General features: G+C 38.1%; 1 protein-coding gene across 4 annotated transcripts in view; it reads left to right on the top strand.

The window, feature by feature from the left end:
- The window catches only part of ASB5 (ankyrin repeat and SOCS box containing 5), an 83488-nt gene that overhangs the window by 40146 nt on the left and 23460 nt on the right, over positions 1 to 19882 (top strand). The window contains exon 1 of one of the 4 annotated variants that reach the window (XM_074228928.1): positions 5877 to 6027. The exons of 2 other annotated variants lie outside the window; for them this stretch is intronic. In XM_074228928.1, the coding sequence (XP_074085029.1) occupies positions 5892 to 6027 (136 nt within the window). In that variant the 5' untranslated portion in view covers positions 5877 to 5891. Of the gene's footprint in view, positions 1 to 5876; positions 6028 to 6629; positions 15748 to 19882 lie in introns of those variants that run through there. One more of the 4 variants, XM_074228930.1, reaches the window with a different exon arrangement.

A 19882-nucleotide genomic window follows, 5' to 3' on the forward strand; every position in this document is an offset into this window, starting at 1 on the left:
ACTAAAGTTTGGAATCATCAGGTAAAATAGGAATCTCTCACTATTTTGATGTTTAAATAATGTCTTGCTCTAATTCTGTTTTTATCTACAAATAAACCAAATATTGACTATATATAAATTCAACAATTAAAGCAAACCCTACAAAATGATATGATTTCTTGAGAAGCAAAGTTTCGTTTTCCTAAAAGTCATATAATATTATTTTTAAAAAATAAAACAAAACTTTTGCTATAATGTAACTGCCTGTCACCTTGGAGATTTGCACAAATTTTATTGACCAATAATGACAAATCTTACTATAAATGTGTCTGTGAGCAAGTCACTCAACCACCCCTAGTCTCAGTTTTCTTATCTATAAAATAAGAAGGTTGTACTTTTTTGAGGTTCCAACTCTAGATCAATGATTATATGATGCCATGAACTTTGCTGAGGATGCCCAGAATTTTATTAGTCATTTTGGCCAGACAGAGACTATCTGTAGAATTGGATAGAAATGGCTCAGAACCCAGATTCTAGCATATATGCTCACTGTGTGATCCTAGACAGGAAACTTAACCTCTCTGGGTTCCAGGCATTTTTCTGGTCTGCAGGTTTCCAGGAAAGCCCTGACCTGCCTAGGCACAGGAAACTCTTCACCAGAAACTTCTTTATAAATGAAATCTCTGGTCCAGTACCTATTATTTTTAGCCAGAGAAGCACATTAGTCTGATGTTCTCAATTTACCCAGATTCCCAGATCATAATTTTTCTGAGTTCTAATACCTCAGTTTATAAACTCCAATTTGGGTTATCTTTTCATGAATGCATTATCATGTATTTATCTCCACTAAAGTTTATCTGCCACTTTTCTACCTACTTTTAGAAAGAAGCTCAAGTAGTTGTCTCGCAATTTATCTCTATCAGCTTGACAAGTCATTACTGGACAAAGCTTAGTGATATCTGCACTCTTAAATACCTCACCACTCATTCTAGCACATTTATGAAGAATAATAACCAAGATTGGTCTCAACACCAGTCCTTCAAGTCTGCTATCAGATGCATTTTTTTTCACTGAATGCATATACATTTCTCTCTTTCTTGTTTTCTATTAAACAATTTCCTAATTCTCCAAATCTCACAGTGACTTTGTATGGTGAATTTCCCTTTTTTTCCCCTCTGATGGTGCCATGAACTGAGTGCAGACCTAGAGTCAGCAAGACTCCTCCTCTTAAGTTCAAATCTGGCTTCAGATGCTTACCAGCTGGGTGATCCTGGGCAAGTCATTTAATTATTTTTGCTTTATTTATAAAATCAACTGGAGAAAGAAATGGCAAACCACTCCAGTATGTTTGCCAAGAAAACCCCAAATGGGGTCAAGAAGCGTCAGACACTACTGAAAGACATTGAAAACAATTGTTTTATTGATAAATTTTGCTATTACATCTCCAGAATTTCTCCAGAGTTTCTAAGTGTAGGTCTGCTTTCCCCAAAGTTATTCTTTGTAAAAAAAAAAAAAATAGAACCCCCCCCAAAAAAGATAAAGGAAAAACAACAACAAATAACAACCCAGTTCCACAATGATGGTTAATGCGAAGTCCCACATTCATAACCTACTTCACCTCTGTAAAGAATGCAAAAAGGTGGTTGTCTCCTTTCTTCTCTAGGGTCAAAGTTTGATCATTATGAATTACACAATGCTGAGTTTCATTTTTTTTTGACTGTTCTTTCAGTTTATATTGTAATCATTAGGCATATTGTTTTCCTAGTACCACTTTCTTCACATTGCATGACTTCCCTTGCTTCTCTGCATTCATTATATTCACTGTTTCTCATCACAAGGTAGGTTTTCATTACATGATTTGTTTTGTCCCAATCGATGGTCATGTTTTGTTTCTAATTCTTTGGTAATACAAATAATTTAGACTTTGTGCAATGTTCTTTTTTAAACCTCTTTAGGGCATATAGGTCAAAGAATATGATCATTTTAATCACTTTGTTTTTATGATTTTTACAATTTTTTTTAGTTTTTTTTTTATTTTTTTGTAAGGCAAACGGGGTTAAGTGGCTTGCCCAAGGCCACACAGCTAGGTAATTACTAAGTGTCTGAGACCGGATTTGAACCCAGGTACTCCTGATTCCAGGGCCAGTGCTTTATCCACTACGCCACCTAGCCGCCCCAATTTTTACAATTTTTACAATTCTAAAATTGACCCAGAAGGGTCAACCAATTCACTGTTCTACAAAAAATCCCATGGCAATTCAGTCCATCAATGATTATTCCCATCTGTTTTTATATTTGCCAATTTATTGAATGTGTGGTGAAATCACAGAGTTGCTTTGATTTGCATTTCTGTTGTTATTGATTTAAAGCAATCTTTCATATGATTGTTTATAGTTCACAATTCTTTTGAGAACATTTGTTTCTCTCCTTTGATCTCTTCCCTGTTGGAGGGTTAACTATTTTTAAATTAACTTTCGGTACAGGACTTTGTTATTGGCTTTCTGAAAGGCTTAATAAATTAAATTAAATCCATTGTTTCTTGCTTGTCTGCAGTTTTATTTAGCCTCTGAAAGAATTCTGACATATATCCTATTTCTTAGCATGTGTATTTATGTAGGTATGTACTTATTTGCATATGATTATTCTAGATACACTATCAGAATAGTCCTTACATTTTAGAGGGTAGAGAGGTACCCCTGTAGGAATATGCCACTTTCCAGTGAAAATTTGTTTAGTTTTTAGCCAAACAAAGGAAAAGTACCTCATTCAGATTTGTTCAGTGCCCCAATTGATAAAATTGTTGGCAAGAATTATCCAGGATACAAGAATTTGCCCCAACTTTAGTAGTAAGGTGTATATCTAGATTTTTCAATAAAATACAGCAGAAGTGCAATAAAAGATTAACATTTAATGTATCATTTTTCTAGATTGATACCTTGTTCCTGCCTATGATTTTGAGCTAGAAGCTCTGATTATGGATGTTTTAATCAATGGAAAAGGGCAAATATAGATGCTCTTTATCCCAAACTGTGGCTTTCTACTTGTGACCACAATGGGTTGCATGGGCTACTGAAAAAATAATTTCTCTCAGACTAAAAAGAGATGGAATGGATAAAGAGATTCTGGAAGGCTAGCAACATTGGAGTACTAGACAAGGAAGAGGACAAGGGCCTAGAAAAGGAGGGGGAAAAGAGTCCTGAGCAGTAGCAACCTGTCATTTAGGCTGGCAAAAATTACACATCTCAACAGACAATCTATTCTATTTCCAGCAACATGCCCAAGACAACTGCTTCTTCCTGAATATTCCTTTGATAATTCCATATTTTGTGTGGAATCTAACTGGGGTTAAAAAGATCTGAGTCAACCACCTGGGTTGCCTGGGATAAAGTTGGTTGTCTCCAGAGGCAAACAGGAAATTAGGCCCTTTCATAACAACCTGGGGCAGCAACTTTTATCATGAGATACTGCTAAACACACACATATAGTCCAGAGTAAAGGGTTTCAAATATGTGGCCCACAACATTGGTCAGATTAAAATGAAATTGAAAAATATTTAACATAATAAAAATATAACAGAACATAGATAATGCTAATATGTGGTTTTCTAAGTCTATGTACCTGTAGGGAATTATTAACTATGATTTAGTGGCCCCCATTTTTTCTTCAGATTTGACAACTCTGGTCCAGTGATCTTCCTCTGGAAATTCAAGATGAGGAACTCACATATTCTTGGTTGTTCTTGGACAATTCTTTTGATGAACTAGTGAAATAAACCTTAACACTGGAATATGATAAATTTCTGTCAGATCAAATCGATGAATCTAATAGAATTGATAGAGAATACTTAACTATGGTGGAAAAGAGGACTGTGAAGTATTTATAAATGTGTCATAATAGAGGGTTTGATTTGCAGTCAGGAAGATGAGTTCAAATTAGTCGCATAGTGGTTGTATGATCCAGGTTAAATGGTTTAACTTCCTCAGCTGATTTCCTACATATATATATATATATATATATATATATATATATATATATATATATATATATATATATATATATATATATAATAGGCTCAATGTTAGTCTTAGAGCAAAGAGGAAATTCAAGTCTTACCCCTCACTTTTCAGCTCTGTGAACCTGGACAAATCATTTAGCAATTCAGCCTTTCCAGGACACTCTTGGAACCTTGTTTATTAGTTGCCACTGTGTATCAGTCAAAGAGGTTTCCACACCAGATTTCCTCATACTTATGCAATCATAAATCCTAATCCACCCTTACCTTAAAAAGAAAAAAAAAGAAAAAAGAATCTTACTCCCCAAGGGTTGTTTTATTTCTCTAACTTAGTACTGGAAAGCACCAATCCCAAGACCTTATTTTAATCCGCATATACCTCCAGAGGGTTGGTAAAGCCCTAAGAGTATTATTAATAATAATAGATAGCAGAATACATCACAGCTCTGCTGAAGCCCTCCCCACTCTCCTATATCCTTTTTCCATCAAAACACATCCCAAATAAGTCTCTATTGTAATAAGATCACCAGCCCAGTTAATCCAGGGTGTAATATCCAGGATCAGTCACAGCTCTTGACTCTGAGACCACATATCTGGTTTGGCTTTTACATACCAGCAAGTAGTATCTGTCACATGTGTGTCAGAGGTTTCCCCTGTCCCTATTAAGATCTTTTTCCTGGCTTTTTAAAAGTGTAGTGCTCAGCTGCACCCAAATTGACTGCAATCTTCTTCAAGGTGCTAAAATGACCTCCCAAAATAACCACTCCACATAGATAGTACATAATTGAAACACATGTTCATTCTGCAATTTTCATCTCTGGCATAGGCACTAGAGCATGGTGACCCACCATAACATCAGTAAGAAGTCTGTGAATTTGGACCGAAACCAATTCTAAAATAAGTTTCTTACTGGCTGACAGCTGGAGCTGGCCAGCTGACCCTCACCTACATAGTTTGTTTGTTTGTTTGGGGAGCACGAGGAAGGACAGTTAAAATAGTTTTTCACTCCTGGGTTGAGATTTTTTGGCCCCAAGTCATCCAATACTTTCTTCTCCCTTCACCCCCTTAATTTTGATGTAGAGTTATTTCATTGGAGTAAAGGAACCTGGAGACACTGAGAAATTATGACTTGTCCAGGGTCACACATACAACCTCAGAAAGGATAACTTGCCCAGATTCTAGGTCCCTGAGAGTAAATGACTTCTCCAGGGTCACACAGTAGCTGGCTTGCCTGAGTCACTGTGAGTAAATGACTGGGCCAGGGTCACCCGACACCTGGATGACCTTGCCCAAAGTTACACTAGACCTGGGTCAAAGAGATTCATTGATGACCTTGCCCAAAGTTACACTAGATCTGGGTCAAAGAGATTCATTGATGACCTTGCCCAAAGTTACACTAGACCTGGGTCAAAGAGAGTACTCGACTCTGCCAGGGCCACACAGCGCCTGGATGACACAGTGTTCTTGCCCAGGTCACATCCCCTTGATGGCACTGACTTCAAAGGCTGGAATAGCATCTTGAACCCTGGAAGGCTAAGCGGCTTGCGCACAGTCGTCCTTGGCTAAGGCGTATCACGGGCAGCCTTGACCCGGCTGTCCCCGACTCCGGGCCGATCCTCTCTCCCTTCCTCCCTTCCCCCGAAAATCCATCTGGTGTCAGTGGCTCAGCCTTCTCCCGCTGAGGCTCAGCTGAGTCCCTGCTTTTAAAAATAGCCGGTGCGAGGCTTGCCGCCCATCCCCCGTCCCGCCCCCCGGACCGCGGCCGCTGGGGGGGTTTCCGTGCTCCCAGCCTCCCGGGAGGGGGGCAGGGGAAGGGGGACACGGCCCCTCGCCCTGCCGAGGCCGGCTCCTCGCGCCCGGCCGCCCGCGGCCCGATGCGCCCGGGACCCGGGGCCCCGGCATGTCGGGGTCCGCAGGCATCCAGCCCCCGGGGGCCGGGAGCGAGGCTCGGCAGATGCTCCCCAAGAGAAGGCTGGAGGGCGGGGAGCGGTGCCCGCCCAAGCGCAAGGCTCGCTGGGGTCTTCTGACCAGCCAAGGTTAGTAGAGCGGCTCCCTCGGCACTCCCGGCCCCGCGGTCCGGCCCGCACGCCGGCCCCGCGCCGGGGACGCGTCCAGCCTGGGCCAGGGCTGGGGAGGCCAGCACGGTCCGTGCCCTGGAGGCCAGCACGGCCAGTGCCCTGGAGGCCAGCACGGTCCGTGCCCTGGAGGCCAGCACGGTCCGTGCCCTGGAGGCCAGCACGGTCCGTGCCCTGGAGGCCAGCACGGTCCGTGCCCTGGAGGCCAGCACGGTCAGTGCCCTGGAGGCCAGCACGGTCCGTGCCCTGGAGGCCAGCACGGTCAGTGCCCTGGAGGCCAGTACGGTCAGTGCCCTGGAAGCCAGCACCGTCCCTGCCCCGACTTTGCTCCTTTTTGCATTCCCACCCGGGGAAGGAGCATCAGCTGGTTGAGCCTCCCCTCCCTGGGGGCGCCTGGGAGGAAGGTTTGTGGCCAACTCTCTGCATTCCGGCTCTTCACCCTCCTGTTTCTGGGGCGCCTTGACAGGGAGCGAGGAGAGCGGTGATCCCCCTCCTTCCAGGACCAGGGGGCCGCCTAAAGAAGGGGTCCGGGTAATTTAGATTGGGGGGGGAGAATATTTCAGTGATTGCCGTCCCACACAGTCTAGAGTAGAAGTTCCAAACAACAACAGTAACAACAACAATAATATAAGGCTTATAATAATGGATGAATAAAGACCGTTGAACAAATTAGGGAAATGTGATTTCAGTGAGACCGCTATTTTCAAAAAACAAAGACCATTATGAAGTGTTGTCTATTTCAGGAAAAAAAACAGTGAAATGTTTGGAAAAGACCTAACTGGGAAATGATAAACTATTCAAACAAATTCAACAATATTTACACAATGGTTTGAAATGCCACATGACACTTTTATATTTAAGATTGTTAGAGGGGATTACAGAACAGCCGTGCTTTTGTTGTTTTTAATCGATGGAAAGTATTATTTGCTTTGGGAAATTTGGGATACATGATTTGCCTAGGGAACTCTGCATATAGAAACACACTGCTCTCATACATACAAATCATTCATTTCTTTCAAATTCTAGTCCTAGAATGTTACTTGCTTCAGAGATGCTACAGAGGTTAAGTGACCAGCCCAGGATCACACTGATTGTATACATGAACCTGAATAATATTATGTTTTTTTTCCTGTGCACAAAACATGTTTTTAATATTAGTTGGAAAAGATTAGCTCACTTCATTCAAGTTCTTAAAAATGTGCGTCATTCATTGGGTGGCCTTCTGGTAATGTTTATGATAATGACAGTCATGAGTTTTTTTATTTTTATTTTTTTCTTTTTCATTTCCTTACCCTCCTATTTTAAGGATTACAGAAGGATGAAACCAAGTAAATTAACATAAGGGGAAAACATTTAAAGTTCAAAAAAAGCTAGAGGAAAAAGTATAAGCACAATATAGCTTATGTAATTTTCCATGGGAGAAAAAATAAAATTAAATGAGCATGAAGAAAGATGAGTCAGATTTGAGGGATATAAAAGTTTGTGTGTATCATGTGAATGTATGTATGTATTGACACAAGCAAATCACAGGAAGAATTCATGTAATTTTCTATGGGGGGAATAAAATAATTGAGGATGAAGAAAGAGATGAATCAGATTTTGGGGGTTCCAATTAGATTATAAACAAGAGGTAGTGGGGACAGCTAGGTGTCGCAGTAGATAGCACATTGACCCTGGAGCCAGTGGGACCTGAGTTCAAATCTAATCTCATTCACTTAATAATTATCTAGATGTGAGATTTTGGGCAAGTCATTTAATCCCATTGCCTTGCAAAAATCAAAAAATAAAAGAAGTAACATAAAAGGAAAGATCTTTGTTTTATTTAGCCTTCCTCTGGACAAATGAACAAGAAACATACTGAAAATGATTACTCCAAAATTTTTGTATTTCAAAAGGGTTTCAGGGAAGCTAGGTGGCGCAGTGGATACAGCATCGGCCCTGGAGTCAGGAGTAGCTGAGTTCAAATTTGACCTCAGACACTAAATAATTACCTAGCTGTGTGGCCTTGGGCAAGTCACTTAACCCCATTGCCTTGCAAAAACCAAACAAACAAGCAAACAAACAAATAAAGGGGGTTTCAAATAACTAAAGTAATAATAAAATAACGTCACAAAGCCCAGATATCCAATTGTGTTCAAAAAGACTGACAAAAAATTGCCATTATTTTGAAAATATCAATATATACTTGACATCAAGTTGTAAAAAACTGTTAAAACTGCAACACACAGTCATCTAACCATTATTGTTTAGGAGATGACCCACTTTTTTTTCTACATTCATTCTACAAATAGTTAATAAACAAATCAAGGCACTGTACTTGGGTGGTGGGAGATACTTTTTAAAAACAGTAATCCTTTCCCTTAAGGAGCTTACAATCTAGAGGAAGGCAAAGATATATACATACATATTATATATAAACTATATACATATATATAAATGCATATTTTATTTATAACCTATATGCATATAGAATATCAATAGATGGCAGGACAAAGATCACAGGACACACATGTATGTGGATGTGTGCATGCATGTAGTAATTGTTACCCAAAAAAGAGGTATTGGGGGAAGGTGAAAGGAGCTAGCATTTACTGTGTTTACAAATATTATCTTGTTTGATCTGCATACAACCCTGTGAAGTATTTCCCCATTTTAGACCTGGGGAACCTGAGGTAAGGTTAAGTGATTTGCTCAGGTCCTATAACTAGGAAATATTTGAGCTTGACTTTGAATTCAGGTCTTCTCTGGATCTTCCTGATCACACTCTTATCTACTGCTTCATCTAGCTTCCTATGAGGTTCCTGAGGATTTAAGGAAAGGCTTCAAAAAGGGAAGGATCATTTCAGCTAGTTCTTGAAGAATACTTGCTATTTTCAATCTTTTTTTTAAGGTTTTTGCAAGGCAAAGGGGGTTAAGTGGCTTGCCCAAGGCCACACAGCAAGGTAATTATTAAGTGTCTGAGGTCAGATTTGAACTCAGGTACTCCTGACTCCAGGGCCGGTGCTCTATCCACTGCACCGCCTAGCCACCCCCAATACTTGGTATTTAACAAGAAAAGAAGGTGATCCAGGTGGAGGAACCAGCAGGAACAAAGGTGTGGGAAACACAAGCTCTGGGTGTGTGTGTGTGTGTGTATGTGTGTGTGTCTGTAAATTTTGCTTAATTTGACAAGAGGTTACACAGAGAGAATGAGTGGGATCCAAAATGTGTCCAATCTTGAATTTTGTAGCAAAGGGCCTTGGACTTTATATTTTTGGAGAACCAATGAGACATCTATGTGGGAAGTAACACAATATGGTATGTTACTACTCCTATTATGACTTGCTTGCACCAGAAATGGGGACCAGAAAGAGACTGAAGTACAGTCATGGAATAATAAAAGGTCTGGCCTTGGATGGTTATAATTTTTTTTGCAAGAGGACAGTATGGTTTAATGGGAAGACCACTCTGCACTGGATGAGAAAACCTGGACTCTAACCCTATTTCTGCCACTCACTACTTCTGTGATCCTGAGCAAATTATTAAACTTCTCTAAAACTATTTCTTTTCATCTATAAAAATGGGATAACAATACCTGAATTTCCTCTGCCTTTCAAAAGTAAGGGTTATTACTTAATTATTGGGGGTTCCCAAAAGTTTTTGTTTATGTAAGTTATATCTCTTTTACCTTATTGGGAATTAAAAACTGACATTTTAAAAATTAATTCATTTAAAAATAATCCATTTTTGTTAAACTTTAAAATGAAAAGCAGTTATATTTTAAAGAGCTTCAGTAAGAAGAGTGGCATTCTAAAGTATATTTTTGCAAATCTCTTTAATGTTTGGCTTAATAGAATGTGTAGCATATCCCTTTCTGCATTCAATCTGTTGCAATATTTTTTGGGGGTGGAAGTTTATGAAGAAAATTTGGCTTGTGAGATATGTAATTGGAAATAGGAGTGTTTCAATAGCCATATAATGTCTTCATATTATTTGGAAAATAATTTTGAACTTCCAGTCTCCCCTCCAACCCCAAAAGGATATCTGAGATTCCTAGGAAGTCCACAGAGCACACTTCTTGAGAACCAATGATATTTAATTGCTATTTTTAATTTAATAAATGATATTTAATTGTTATTAGAAATAATTTCTAATCCAGCCTCAGACACTTAACAATTGCCTAGTGGTGTGACCTTAGGAAAGTCACTTAACCTCACTGCCTTAAATAAAATTTCAAAAAAATTTCTCCTGCCCAAATCCATCACAAATAGAAGCTAGTTTTCTTTAAATAATCAGAGGTTTGTGTGGGGATAAATCTGATAATTTGGTTACAATGAAAGTTGGATTTAGCTGTGCATTTCAGCTCTCCAGAATGGAGGATTTCTCTATTTTCTGGTAAGGATTTTTCAGGTACTGCTCCCCTTTGACTTAAAGTCATAGTTTATTTATTTGATTTTCTTCTTTCAGATTTAACAGAATAAACTTATTTACTATTTGTTCTCTTCAAGAGAGTTTAGTAGTTGTTTAGAGTGGTAAATAGAAAGTCAGAGAAACAAAGCACTGATTATAATAAGCTGAACCTTCTCTTTCACACCTGTACAAATCCCAGTGGCATTTCTGATTCCCCCTAAAATCCACAGATTCACATTTGAACCAGTATCAATGACAAGAGCTTATTTCAGTAGCAACAGTGGTGGAAAGAGGACCTCCTAGCCTGTCTCAATTTCTCCCCACCCCCGTTCCTTCAGGATGTTGCCTCAGTTCTCACCCTCCTTTCCTTTCTCCTCCACGGCAGATTCAGTCAAACATATGCAACAAACTGAATTATGAGAAGGTGAAATGAAAGAGCAGATATTAAATACTATTTTTCCATAGGGTTTTCAGGACTGGGGGACAGTCTGCAATCTAAACTTCAGGGACAGTTGCCACATAATTAAACTTCTAGGTCTGCCTGGGATAAATATGAGATATAGGCTTGAAACTGGGTGGGTTTGAGGTTTGTAGTGAATTAGAAAAAACTTCCAACCAGAATTACGCCATGATCCTGCTGCTTAAATGAGAAACAATCACGCCACAGCCTCTTTTGGTAATGGACCAGGTGATGGATTGCAGGTCCTCATTAGTAGTAGAGGTGATGGAGTTGTCCTGATCAATAGGATTTTTTTTTCCTCAGCAACAATGTGGCATGTGGTGGGAAAAGTTAAGTTTGAAGTTAGTAAAACCTAGGTTCAAATTCTGCTTCTGAGATTTTTCAGTGGTGTGACTTTGAATAAATTCTTTGCAGTCTGGTAGAGTTCCACAAACTGATATTCTGTCTCTGATTTTTTTAAAATTAAATATTTTATTTGTTTTTCTAACTATATGCAATGGTAGTTTTTACCAATCTTGTTTTTTCTGCAAGATTTTGAATTTTACAATTTTTCTCTCTCCCTCTCTTCTCTCCCCCCTCCCCCTGACAGCAATCTGATATAGACTCTATATTTATAAACATGCTAAACATGGATGGATATTGAACATATTGTGAGAGAAGAATCAAATCAAACGAAAGAAAACACTAAAGAGAAAAAAATGACAATACATAAGACAACTTTTAAAAAGTGAAGAGAGGGGCAGCTAGGTGGCAAAGTGGAAAAGAGCACTGGCCCTGGAGTCAGGAGTACCTCAGTTCAAATCTGACCTCAGACACTTCTAAAAAAAATTGAAGATAATAAGCTTTGGTAATCATTTAAACTCCATAGTTCTCTCTCTGGCTATGGATGGTATTTTCTATCATGAGTCTTTTAGAATTGTCTTTAATTCTTGTACTGCTGAAATGAGTAAGTTCATTATGATTAATCATAACCCCATGTTGTTATTAGTGTATATGATGTTCTGGTTCTGCTCATCTCACTCAACATCAATTCATGCAAGTCTTTCTAGGCTTTTCTGAAATCCCATCCCTCATAATTACTTATAGAAAATAGTCTTCTATCACATACGTATACCACAATTTGTTCAGTCATTCCCTGATTGATAGGCATCCCCTCAATTTCCAATTCTTTGCCATCACAAACAGGGCTGCTATGAATATTTTGTACATGTGAGATTTTTATCTCTTTTCATGATCTCTTCAGGATCAGACCCAGTAGTGGCACTGCTGAATCAAAAGGTATGTCTTTGAGCATATTTCTAAATTATTCTCCAGAAAAGTTGGATCAGTTCACAGCTCCACCAACAATGCACCATTGTCCCAGTTTTTCACATCTCCTCCAGCATTGATTATTTTCCTTTCTGGTCACATTGATCAATCTGAGAGGTGTGAGGTGGTACCTCAGAGATGTTTTAATTTGCATTTCTCTAATCAGTAACAATTTAGACCAATTTTTCATATGACTATGGACCACTTTGATTTCCTTGTCTGAGAATTGCCTTTCTATATCCTTTGACCATTTATCAATTGGGGAATGACTTTTTAATAAATTTGACTCATTTCTCTATATATTTTAGAAATGAGTGCTTTGTCAGAAATACTAGTTTGTAAAAATTATTTCCCAACTTAACTACATTCCTTTTAATCTTAGTTGCAGTGGGGCTTTTTGGTAGGTAAACGTTTTAGTTTAATGTAATCAAAATTATCTAGTTTGCTTTTTATAATGTTCTCTATCTCTTCTTTGGTCATAAACAGCTCCCCTTTCCATAGATCTGACAGGTATACTATTCATTGTTCTCCTAATTGACTTATAATATTACCTTTTATGTCTAAATCCTGCACCCATTTCAACCTTATCTTTGTATAGGGTGTGAGATGCTGGTCTATGCCTAGTTTCCGCCAGACTATCTTCCAGTTTTTCTTGAAGAGTGAGTTTTTACCTCAGAAGCTGGGCTCTTTGGGTTTGTCAAACAGTATTTTGCTATAGTCATTTACTGCTGTCTCTGTCTGACTTTGTTCTTTTTGAAAATAATAACATATACAAAACTTTCTAAAGGTAAGACAGAAGTAACATTATCATGTTTGAATAGCAGCACAAACATTAATGAACTGATTAGGGAGCAGCCACAAAGCAAAGATTTTTTGGCTTCTTCATTGATGCCATTCCCACTGACAGAAAGATCTCAAGTTTCTGAAGCTGAATCATTTGCCGGGTCTTTCACAGGTCTTTGATGTCAAGAACTTTCTTTGCTGGGTCTTTGGTAGTTGTGGATGCAGCCCCTTTCCCCCAAAGGAGTAGTTGGCAGGTTTTCGTTCCACAGGTGTACTCAGGTGTACTACTGAGGATGATGACTAGAGCATTGAGCTGGAAGCATCATTGTTTCAGACTCCTGGACTTGAAGTCCAGAGACTCTTCAGAGTCTGAGTGGAGTTGGTTGATAAGTATTGGAAGTGGTTTAACTTGTCTGATACTTGCAAGTTCCTATCTCTTGGGGTGTCCCACAGTTTGGGCTGGCTTTCCAGCTCTGTGTGTGGCAATTGGTGAGGTGGCTATCCCATCTCTGCATCTGCTCCCCCAAAGATGACTTTGAGAACTGAACTGGAAGCAAGACCAGTGGTCTGGAGGGTGCTGCCATAGCTGGGGCTCTTGTGCTTCATCTTCTGGCTGATAGCAGTTGGCCAGGATGATGAGCTGTGGTATGAAAAAAAATTCATAAGCCAGTAGTGATGAGCTTACTCTCTGAACCACCAATCATCAGAGACTATCCAAAGAAGCAATACTTGGCACAGTTCAAACTCTGCAACTGGGGTCCCCCTGGCACAATGGTAATTAAAGTCAGACTTTGGGGATCATAGTGGGATAGTCTTAGAAATGGAAGAGGCCTTAGAGGCTACCTTAGTCCCACCCCATATTTTACAGATGAGGTAAGTGAGGCTGAGGGAGCACTTGAGTGACTTGCTTAAGGTCACATTAATAATAGACACCAGAATCATGATTTGAACCCAAGTCCTCTCTAAGATTAGTATTGTATGTGTATATTTATGCAATAAGGTGCTGTATTGAATGATTATATGTATATTACATGTATTGCTGTCTTCTAGAATTTATCATGGATTTGTAAAGCATATGGTTTGAGACTTGCTTTTCTATTAGGTTATGATAGATTCATGAGGATCCTCCCAGATCTCACCTGCACCTGCACCTTCCCTCACCTGATTTGCATTTATAATATGGTCTCAGTGTCAAGGACATACCCTAGCCATGGAAAGAAGCCAGTAATTGGACCAAGAAGAGGCCAACCCGTGTCACCCAAAAGCAAGCTCATTAGCACTGAGTTCTGACACATTATGCCAGACTGAAAAACCTTACAGCGCTGGGGTATTGAGATGGGGATTAAAATCTTGGATTTGAAAGGCATTCTTTCAACATAGCCAGAATCTCAGAATTCTAGAGTTGGAGAGATTCTCTGGACCCATCAAGTCCAACACTTACCACAGCAATGGCTGTTTACCTATTAATTAATTAATAATTACCCATAGCTAACTTTTATGTAGTACTTTAAGGTTCAGAATTTAAAATAACATATATGATATATATATATATATATAGTTGTATAGCTATATGCATATATGCATTTATATATAAAATTTATGTGCAATTTTTTGCTCTTTTTTTGTGGGGCAATGGGATTAACTGACTTGTTCAAGGTCACACAGCTAGAAAATATCAAATGTCTGAGGTCACATTTGAACTCAGGTGCCCTGACTGCGGGACTGGTGCTCTATCCACTGAGCCAGTTAACTGCCCCCTTTGTATTTTTCATGTATGGTTTGTTACTTATAATACTTTGTATAAACTCACTGTACATATGCATAAATAAAATCTTATTTGATCTTCACAGATATTATTATTCCCACTTTTACCATCAAAAAAAAAAATGAGGCAATGAAAGGTTAATTAACTTGCCCAGAATCATAGAGCTAATAAATATCCGAGAGAAGATTTGAATTCAGGTCTTCCTGACTCCAATTCCAATACTCATTCTAGCTGCCACATACATACCTGAGAAGTGATCATCTACCCTGGATACACAAATCCCTCTCAAGTCCTCTATAAGACAAATATCCCTTTTCCTGTGGGAAAACTAGAGCCAAGTGGGTGTGATAGATTCTACTCTGCACAAGAATTAATTGCCCAGGTTGGCCACGGGGCTAGGTGGTGTAGTGGATAAAGCACCAGCCCTGGAGTCAGGAGTACCTGGGTTCAAATCCGGTCTCAGACACTTAATAATTACCTAGTTGTGTGGCCTTGGGCAAGCCACTTAGCCCCATTTGCCTTACAAGGACCTAAAAATAAAAAAAAAGAATTAATTGCCCTCCCTGGGGTGAACCCCAACATTTTTCTCCTTCTTGTTTCTTTGGGAGGAAGCAAGTTGGGAATAAAGTCTAACAGATTATAAAGAGAGAATTCAGTTTTCACAATGGCTGTGGCTATAAAGTAAATCAATTAATCAGCAGAAACAATTTATAAATAAGAAAAAAGGAATAATCGATCAGTATGTTTTCAGATGTAGTGTATTCATTCAAAGGATTGCTGTTGTGTGATTTTTTTTTCCTAACCAACAGTTTATGAAGTGAAAGGTCATATTAAATTGAGCGCCTGTCTCTTACTTAACTGGATGACGGAACCCAGCTAGCAAACGACAAGGGATTTTTATTTTCATACTGTGATATGAGTCGGCTTTATCTAAATTGTGGCTGGCTTGAAGTGCCATGGGGAGATGGAGATTTAGGTATGGCTTGGACCCTGGTAAAAATGATTTCTATTCATGTGAATGTTTTTATTCTAGAAAGGTAATGTTTACAGAACAGTGCAGAGTGCTGTTCCCTGTAAATTATATACCAGATGGCCTGGAACCAGTGTTGTTTCTAAATATAGTCAGAATTACCTCCTATGTAGTTTCAAGAGAGACCAGAACAGTAGGGGCTCGATTAGCATTTTGCAAACAGCCGTTATTTGTTAAAATTACTCCATTCTGAGTTATTTATCCTAAATGGATAAAATTTAAAGTTTCTTATTATCTAGTTAAGTTGGGGGGAAAGGTGTTGTGGGGGAGACTGTTCCTTTGGAATCTTTGATATATGAACATTTAGGTAGCAGAATCCAGTAATTTTCACCTGGTCAAGGGAAAATGAAATTTCGAAACTGTTTGATTATTGTACAAGTTTATAGGGCATCTGATATATGGTCTTGGACAAATTGGCACAGGCTTATAGCTTATAGTATCAGATCAGAAGGTAATTACAGACTTGCTGCAGTACAAGAACCCCCTCTAGCTGCTCTATTCGGGTATTCTTGGAGGGGAGGAGGGCCAAGGTACAAAATAGAACTTGGAATGAGATAGAGCATCATTTGATTCTCACATGTTAATGACAGACATTTTTTTTCCTGATGGATGACAGGGAAATAGATATGAGGGAAGGAATATTTAGAGTACAACAAGCAGACTTGGAAAAAATACAAAAATGTTAAGGTTAAAGTTTTTAAAAGTGATTTAGAGAGTTTGTGTGTGACATTATAAATGTATATATGTGTGTATGTATATATATATATATATATATATATATATATATGAAATCTATTCATTTATTGGATTTATATAACTTTGTCTTCTCTGGTGTTAACCTTCAGAGGAACAGCTGCCAATCATTAGTCTAAATAGAGTCAAAAATCACTTGCTGATTTTGTGTAATTTCATTTATCTGAGTGCTGAAAATACTTTGGGTGGACAATCAATGCTGATTTTTTTATTTTTATCTTTAAGACCCCTTCCCTCCCCACTTCCAGCAATCCAGTTGTATCCCTGGAAATGTATCATTTATCTCTGAGAATATAGGAAAGCAGAAGGGAAAAGAGGAAAACAGTATTTATTACTTCATTTGATCCTCACTGCAATTTTTATCCCTGTTTTACAGTTGAAGAAACTGAGGCATATAGAGGTTAAGTGACTTACTCAGAGTAAGTATCTGAGCCTAGACTTGACTTGAGGCCCATCACCCTGTGCCCTATGCACTGCCTCTAGAGCACCCCATAGAACATCAGAATTATGGGCCTTGCAACCTTAGGTCAGTTTGACTCAGTCTGCAGGGACTCATGGGCAAGTGTGCCCGTTCTCTAGAAAACTTCATAATATGGCACTTCAGTTGTATGGAAATGTGCTTTTATTGTTGTTGTTGCTGTTGTTGTTGTTGTTACTATATCCAGTTCTCTGTTCTCTTCCTGACAATGAAAAGCAGTACTCCTAGATATAATATCAAATATAAACTTGTGGAGCTAGAGAGGTATCTGAGTTTTGTAGAGAGAGAACATTCAAATCAAGTTGTGAGGTAGAAAACTGGCAAAAAATATTGGGAGTGGAATGAAGAATGAATTCAAATACTTTGTGATGCTCTCTTTAATAATTTAACAATAAATCTATAAATAATAAAATCTCTTAAGTCCCCTTCTTCCCCTTTTCAATTTCTTATCTTGTGTTTACAGACCACCCTGATATTATGGAGAAGTCAAACTCAATCTTTTTGACTGACAAGAGAAACAAGGGATGAGGGCTGGCTGCAGGAATGTCAGGCACCTCTTCTCTACAAATATCATGGCTAGACCTACTGTTATTTTCAGATCTTCATAATAGTCCCTGAAGGAATATTTGAGAAAATCACCATTCCTTCCAGTACTTCTCTTTTATCATTTTCAGAGCTATAGTTGGTTAGTTGCCACCCTGGGTAAATTATGTGACTAGTATAGAATGAAACTACACTATTTATCTTTGAGCTCTAGTTTAGAGATAATTAAATTGATTCAGTCTTGACAACAGAAGCAAAACACCAGCTCTAATAAATGCCATAATTACAATATGCATTTTTCATTAAGAGGAATACTTTAGAATTAATTATTTAAGTTATTACTTATTAAGCATAGTGTCTTTTATGTGGCAAGTATTTAAACAATATCTAGTGATCGCTCTAGACAAGTTAACTTTTTTCATCAATGTTCAAATGTCATGCAAACAAATTTCCAGAGACTTAGTATCAACATATTATTATGTAATTTAATGTCATTTTTACTGCTAACAGATTTTATTTTATGCTGAAAACTAATGTGCCCATGTCTGTACTTTAAAATAAAAGAAACACTTTCAAAAAAGATAATTAATGTGCCATTTGAAATTTTCTCATTGCAATCAAATTTTATACACAAGAGCCAGGTGCTTATGAATCATTTTCACATTATTTGCCAAATTCCCTTACTTTTCAAAGACTATTTTTTTATGGAGACTGAAAATTAACTAACAGCAGCTCTCAAAATGGAATTTATATCACAATAGTGATTTTTAAAAATTATTTTTAATATTGTGATTCTAACTTTCCTTTTTTAGCATGTGGAGCTTAAAAAAAATCCCGCCAATCATAAAATATTTGCTGATGTACAAAACACTGGCTACCTGATAGAGGCTTTTAAACCAAAAAGAAATTGATGCTATCCTCAAAAATTGATTAACCAGAATACTAAAACAAGGTGATTTATCATGAATTCTATTCTGTGGCTAATTAACAGTTAATGAGGACTTTTTTTTTGCTTTCTCTCATTTGTTACAAACTGATCTAAAATAAAATTGGTGACAAAAGCAGCTACTTAAATAAAGGGATTTGTTTGTTTTTTTAAGTGTGTGCATGTGTGGAAACTCTCTCAGCTAATGCTGATCAGAACTTAGCACAGTCCCTGGTTCATAGATGGTGCTTAAAAAATTGATTAATGGAGAATTTACTCTTCCATTTAAATGCTGTTTAATTGCGTCAGTCATGTGGGACTCTTTGTGACCCCATTGGGGATTTTCTTGACAGAGATACTGGAGTGGTTTGCCATTTCCTTTCTCTAGCTCATTTAGCAGATGAGGAAACTAAGGCAAATAGGTTTAATTGACTTGTCTAGGGTCAAAACAGCCAGTGATGTTAAATTTGAACTCAGATTTTCCTGACTCCAGGCCTATCTATTGCACCACCTAGCTGCCACTTAAATGACTGTGAATTAAATGAGTCACCACTAAAATGTGGCTTAAGAGTACGTCAATAAAAAAAGTTTTAATCTACATAATCACCATCATAACCATCTTAGAAAGATAATTCAAGTTATGATTTGAATACTTGAAAAGATCTATGACCTTACACCTGTTAGTTTTAAACACACGCACACACACACACACACACACACACACTTATAAACATACATACACACACTTTTAAGTTTCATTTGCATGAACATTTTCTCCCTCACTTTCCTAATAAACAAATTAGCTAACAACAAAACAATAGATCAATCTCCAACTTGTTGCATTTGTTGATTTCTGAGGTATAAATTCTCACACTGAACATTTAACAATAAGTTGTTCTCCTAAGCCTGTGTTGATAGCAGGATATCCCTCAATGGGTCTTAAGGACTGTTACTCTCCATGCTTCTGGTTTCCTGTATAAATCTCAATTCCTGTCCTAGCACAAACCCGCCCCGCCTGAAAATTACTATTTGAAATATAGGGTTTTACTTAAAGGGAAGTGAAATAAGATATGGTGCCAAGAAAAACCCACAGGAACTCAGTATAATTATTGAACTACCTACCCCTCAGTTTTTATTTTGGTTCATATCTGAGTAATATAACTGAGTAAACTGAGTAATAACTGAGGAAACAAATTGACTGTTCATCCAGGCTGCCTATTATTCCAAAGAATACTCATAGCTCACCTTTATTTTATTTGGAGTTTTTTTTTAAATCAGGACAGCTGTCTAAGGTAGGGAGTGAAAAGAAGAAAAGATAAACTAAATCCCCCACTTTGGAAATGGGCAATAAGCCCCTATCACCTAGGAAACAGACATATCCC

Source organism: Macrotis lagotis, chromosome 3 (assembly GCF_037893015.1).
Source record: "Macrotis lagotis isolate mMagLag1 chromosome 3, bilby.v1.9.chrom.fasta, whole genome shotgun sequence".
In the NCBI taxonomy this organism is placed as follows: Eukaryota; Metazoa; Chordata; class Mammalia; order Peramelemorphia; family Peramelidae; genus Macrotis; species Macrotis lagotis.